Source organism: Mesocricetus auratus, unplaced genomic scaffold, assembly GCF_017639785.1.
Source record: "Mesocricetus auratus isolate SY011 unplaced genomic scaffold, BCM_Maur_2.0 Super-Scaffold_100037, whole genome shotgun sequence".
In the NCBI taxonomy this organism is placed as follows: Eukaryota; Metazoa; Chordata; class Mammalia; order Rodentia; family Cricetidae; genus Mesocricetus; species Mesocricetus auratus.
The window spans coordinates 10,082,637-10,088,636 of NW_024429215.1; the positions used below are offsets into that span (position 1 = coordinate 10,082,637).

The window sequence follows — 6,000 nt, forward strand, 5'->3', positions numbered from 1 at the left end:
AGGCTTGCCCCCCAATTCCACAACCTTCTAGAATAGTGCTGCCAGTTGTGGCAGTACTAGCAGATAGTCTATGTATATTCCCCTAGTCACTTGTATATCAAATATAATATGAGGGCTACCTAATATTGCTTATGATGTATTGATTGCAAAATATAAGAAAAACAAGTATTTATGTATTCAATGCAGACGGGATTTGTGGTTTTAATTTTTATTTGTTCTTTCAGATTTTTGTACATGCCTACCATGTATTTTACACACATCCACCCCTCATTTCCCCACCTCCAACTCCCCCTGCTTTCCCAATAACATCTCCTTTTCAACCCCATGTTCTCTTATAATCTTATAATCTAATCAGTGCTGTCCCTAAGTGCATGGGCATAGGATCATCCATGGGCTCAGACAACGTTCCAGGGACCACACTATAGGAAAGGGGCTGCCAAGGGCTGGAGAGATGGCTCAGCACTTAAGAGTACTGAACGCTCTTCCAGAGGATCTGGGTTCAATTCCTAGCACCCACATTTCAGCTCACAACTGTCTGTAACTGAAGTTCCAGGGGACCCAACACCCATGGCAAAGCACCATTGGACCTCATGCTGGCATGTCTGACCGGCTTGGTCCTGAGTGGGTGGTCCCAGCTGCTATAACTTCATGTGTGCAACGGGTGTGTCATGTCTGGGGGACAGCACTCCACAGCACTCCTCCCCATTCTCCAGCTCTCCCATCCTCCTCCTAGAGATGTATCGTGTGCTATGATTGTTGTACCCACTCAGAGAGGACCCCAAGGCTCAAGGACCTTAATGACACCAAATCCAAGTACAAGAAGGTCCATTTATTTCAGGAAAACCAACTCGCTGGGGCTCAACTCTGTCAGGAGGGCAGCAAAAGCAAGGCACTTTAAAAGAAAAAGGGAGGGGAGGGGGTAGTCCCAAGTCTGCAAGTCCTAGTTTGCAGGGTATAGTAAAGGTTATCAGAAAGAGAAGGCCATGAGAAGTGAGCAAGAGTCCTGAGACTGCAAGTCTCGTTAGGGTTCCCATAGTTACAGAGATTACTTAGCACAGTAAGTCTTTATACATAGTTATAGCATCTCAATTTTTCATACAAATTTTAAGACGAGGCCTTGAGAAGACACTAACTGCCTTTGGTTAGGTAGAATTAATTGTCACATCTGTTCTCTGGGATTCCATGGCCGGAGCACAACCTGTGATTGTGGGCTAAGGGAGTAGCTGCCAATGCTGTTGCAGCTGCTGGTGGGTCTGAACTTCTGATCTTGTAACACCTCCCCTCACTTAGTTGGGGATTTTTATTCTCCTTTTTTTCCTAATCCATTTTCCTTAGTGGCCCAGAACACATCAATGAGGAAGCTCAAGGAGAACCCTGAGTGGGGGGATTCCATGGCAGATGAGCAAGACTGAGGTGAAGGGATAAACACGCCAGGCAGACAGAGCCTAAGTGAGGAGTTTTATTAGAAAGGGGAGGGGGCGGTGTTGGGGAAGTCCTGTGCATTTGTCAATAAAGCACTGTCTGACCAATAGGGAATCTAGATAGGAGGGACTAGGAGTCCAGAAGGACTCTGGGAAGGAGAAACACAAGAGAGTCAACATGTAACGCCATGGGGTAGGAAGCCCGGAACTATTCTCCTGTAAGAAACATACTTAGATTAACAACTATGGGGTAATTACTTAAGTCAGAGCTAGCCAGTAAGAAACAAGCAAGGCCAACAGCTTCATAATTAATATAGCCTCCTGTGTGTTTATTTGGGACTGATACGGCTCTAGAACCAGGCTGGCGGGAAAGCGGCTCTGGAACCAGGCGGGAAGGCTCCTCTCAAGGACAAAGCTTCTCTTTACAGGGCGGGAAGAGAAAAGAGGTAAAGAGACACAGAGACAGAGAGGACGGAAGAGAAGAGGGAGACAGGAAACGTCCCGTCAGCCCCAGGAGAACATCAGGAAAAACAGAAGCAGGAAAGAGAGAAGCAGCAAAGACAGCTGGAAAAGATAACCTAAGTGGGCGGGGTCTTTCTTTTAAAGGGGTCCCTTGCATCTGCGTGCAGAATATGCGCTGCCTGAGTGCATTCTGTCAGGTGATACGGCAGGCCAGCATAATGCCTGAGTACTTATATTGTGAGCCTTGGAAGTGGGCTGATATAATCTTCAGCCAAGCCCACACTCACTTGTTCTCAACATTACAAACAAGAACAAGTATCTTAACCAGGTTCCTGGACAAAAGTATGGATGTAAATGAGAATACTTGAAGTTTAACAACATGACCGTTGTAGCCCCTCCACAGGACCTGAGCTCAGGTGCAGGTACCCACATCAGGCACCTAGAAACTGACTGTAACTTCAAGTCCAGGGGAACGGATGCCTCCGACCTTGGGGGTTCTGATAATCGTGTGCTCATATTCACATGCAGACACACCTTCATGTAACTAAACCTAACAAGAATAAATCATTTTCAAAATAAGAAGTTTATGTCATTTTTGGAAAAACAAGTGGAACTGAAGATCGTTGTGTTAAGGAAAGTATGTCAAAATCAGACAAAATTCACATTTTTCTCTTATTTACATAATGGAGTTTGTTTAAGATGTCAAAGTAGAAGAAGTATTTGGAAGAAGGAATCCAGTGCCTGCGGAAGGAGGTACAAGAGAGGATAATGCAGTATTAATATAATTTTACATGCGTACACACATGGTCATGAACCCTCTTGTCTTTCTCATTAGTATACACTAATTTAAAGAGACCCTTGTGGGAAGATGACAGGGCTACATGGAGACAGGTATTGGCCGCCAAGCCTGATGACCTCAGTGTGAAACCCAAGCACCCATGTGGTGGACGGAGAGAACCCAGTCCCTCAAGTTATCATCCAACCCCCACACGTGCACCCTGTGGTCACAGAGAGAGAGAGAGACAGAGAGATAGGCAGACAGATGTCGTAATTACTTTTCAGACAGAAATTCCACCAAAAACCAAAAGAGGAAGAGTCACCTAGTGAGACTACCAGGTGCTGAGAATAATAATGTAAATCCAAGTGTCCTCCAGCTAGCTTAATGATCCCACATCAAAGGCAAGCTGTGTAGCCACACACACTGTGAGGCTGCTTCCAATCCTAACATAACTTTGCGGTTTGTTTTGGTCTTACAGTCAGAGTCTCACTACAGCCCTTCCTGGCCTGCAATTCCCTAAGTAGACCAGGCTGACCTCGCACTGCTGGGTTCTGCTTCCTCTGCCTCCCCTCTGCTGGGATTACAGATATACACGGCTAAACCCGGCTCCTTATTGTGCTGTGTCTTAATGTGAAATGCATTACTGTAGCTCATTTTAATCTTTGAGAGCTGATTTTAACTCTCTTTTACTGACAAATAAAATGATGCAGGTAATTCTTAGGTTTGAATATTTTTAAGATCAGATGGCATATCCTCATAACGTGTGTTAGATACCTTTCTTGCCACCATGTCCAATGTGTGACAAAAAGCAAGTTAATCCCAGCACTCGGGAGAAAGACGCAGACAGACCTTTGTGAGTTCGAGGCCAGCCTTGTTTACAAAGCAAGTTCCTGGACAGCTTCCAAAACAATACAGAGAAACCCTGTCTCAAAAACAAAAAACAAAAACAAAAACAAAAGCTTATTGTGGATCACAGTTGCACAGTTTTCAAATATTTCTTATTTTTATTTTATATCTGTGGGTCAGAGAGCAGGCATGTTCACCATGTGTATGCAGTGTCCATGGAGGCCAGAAGAGGGCGTCACATCCCCCTAAAACTGGAGTTACAGGCAGTGAGATCCAAGAGGTGGGTGTTGGGAATTGAACACCAGGCTTCTGCAAGAGTAACACGTGTTCTTCAGGACTGATTGGCCCTCCATTTGAGGGTTCAGTTCCCCGTGTGCAGAGAAGCAGTAGGGCGCAGGAATTATGAAACATTGTGTCAGCAGTCAGGAAGCAAACAGTAAGGGGGACCCGGCGGCTATGAAGCATTAAGGTTGACTCTCAGTGACCCATGTCCTCCATCCAGACTCCACCCCCTAAAGATTCTCCTACCTCTAAAACAGCACCCACCATGGGGGGACCATGAGTTGAAACACATAAGCATGTGGAGCAAATTTCATACTCAAATCACAACATACCATAAATCAGTTGATTTAGATGAGATTCAAATTTAACGTTTCCTTTCTGAAATTTGCTTTTTCCTTGCTACAGTTGGAAGTTCTGCGTGCATGGGAAAGATGCCATCACTGTGCTTTTGAACTCTGTTCCAGCTGCTACATCAGTGGGGAAACAGAATGTTACCTACTGAATCCATGAGGCAAGTTGAAAATTTGGCTGTGGTCAAGGGGCCATTAGAGAATTGTGACGTCATCCACACAACAAACATGGCCATCCCGGCAATAGAGTCTTGAAGAAAGGATTTAACGTACTTGTGAATTGATGTCCTCAAGACCACTAAGTTAGAAACGCTCCCCAAGGAATCGGGTAAATGAAGTCATATAGAGAGGTCAGGGGGTAAAGGTACCTCGTCTTTGAATGAAGACACGAACTAAGGCAGCCTTGACCTCCTTGTTCCGCAGGCTGTAGATGAGGGGGTTGAGCATGGGGGTCAACATGGTGTAGGACAGGGACACCACTTGCTTGTTCTCAGGGGAGTAGCTGGAGTTGGGGCACAAGTGGATGACCCCCGCTGTGCCATAAAACAGAATTACCACGACGAGGTGGGAGGCACAGGTGGACAGGGCCTTGTGGCGCCCAGAGGCTGACGGCATCCGAAGGACAGTAACCAGAATCCTGGTATAGGACGTGACTATCAGAGATACAGGAACAATCAAAAGTACCACAGTGATCATGAAAACACTGGCCTCGAAGACTCTGGTGTCTGCACACACCAGGCTCAGCAGAGGTGGTATGTCACAGAGGTAGTGCCGGATGCCCCGAGACCCACAGAAGGGGAAGTTGAAGAGCCAGATGGTGAAGACCAGACCCACGGGAGTTCCTGCGAGCCAGCAGCTGGTGGCCAGCAGGTGGCACAGCCTCAAGCTCATGATGGTACCATAGTGCAGAGGCCTGCAAATGGCCAGGAAGCGGTCCCAGGCCATGACTGTGAGGAGCAAGGACTCAGATGTGACACAGGACAGCACGAAGAACAGCTGCAGGGCACAGCTTATGGGGTACATCCCGCGACCAGGTCGCAGCAGGGTCACCAGCAGACGGGGCGCCACGTCCAGTGAGAAGCAGATCTCCACCAGGGCCAGCTGGCGCAGGAACAAGTACATGGGCGCTCGCAGGCCTGGGTCCAGGCTGGTGAGCAGGACGATAAGCGTGTTGCCTAGCAGCGTGAGCAGGAAGATGGCCAGGAAGAGCACTGCGAGCATTGGGCGCAGGGAGGGCACGTGTGCAAAGCCCAGCAGAACGAACTCCAGCTCATGTGTGCGGCTGTGATTGGTCCAGGGACGAGCTGCCCACAAGGGTGTCATGGGCTCGGGATTCGAGGCTGCTGAGCTAAAGACCAAGGAGGAACCCTATGGAGTACCAGAGGGAGGAGAAGATGAATTGAGAATTGTACTTCGTGAGTCTCAACTTTCACCTTGCCTAGGATGCTTACGAATGATAAATCAAGCCAACGCGTCACCATGGGCAGTGCCCTTCTTAAAATCCCCAGTGAGGGCGGATGAATCAAAGCGACCTCGTCCTCTAATCTAGCCTGTCTTTGCCCTTACAGCCTTGATCTTCAAAAACAAACAAACAAACAAACAAACAAAACCCTTAGGTAGCCCTGGCTGTCTTGGGCTCCTTATGTAGATCAGGCTGTCCTGGAACTCACAGACATCCTCTTGCCTCTGGCATGATCCACCACGCCTGTGAGACGGTTCTTGGCTGGCTCTCCATCCTAGTCCCCTTCTGAACTTCTGGCTCACTAGAATTCATTTCCAGAACCTTCTCATCTGTGGTCCCTGCTATTTCCTTCTCACTTCATGACCTTTGTCACACAGGCAGCCTTGGTGAAACTTAGTG

General features: G+C 47.5%; 1 protein-coding gene across 1 annotated transcript; it reads right to left on the reverse strand.

Annotated features, from left to right (window-relative positions):
• Positions 1–3,684: 3,684 nt before the first annotated feature.
• LOC121135359 (olfactory receptor 10A7-like) lies at positions 3,685–5,511 on the reverse strand. The gene has a single exon (XM_040734020.1). It carries the CDS (start codon positions 5,460–5,462, stop codon positions 4,491–4,493), a length of 972 nt encoding a protein of 323 aa, XP_040589954.1. The 5' UTR covers positions 5,463–5,511; the 3' UTR covers positions 3,685–4,490.
• Positions 5,512–6,000: the final 489 nt, after the last annotated feature.

What these genes read in the sequence shown, in the direction of transcription:
- LOC121135359 (XM_040734020.1), bottom strand. Translation starts at nt 5,462, where the DNA reads ATGACACCCTTGTGGGCAGCTCGTCCCTGGACCAATCACAGCCGCACA.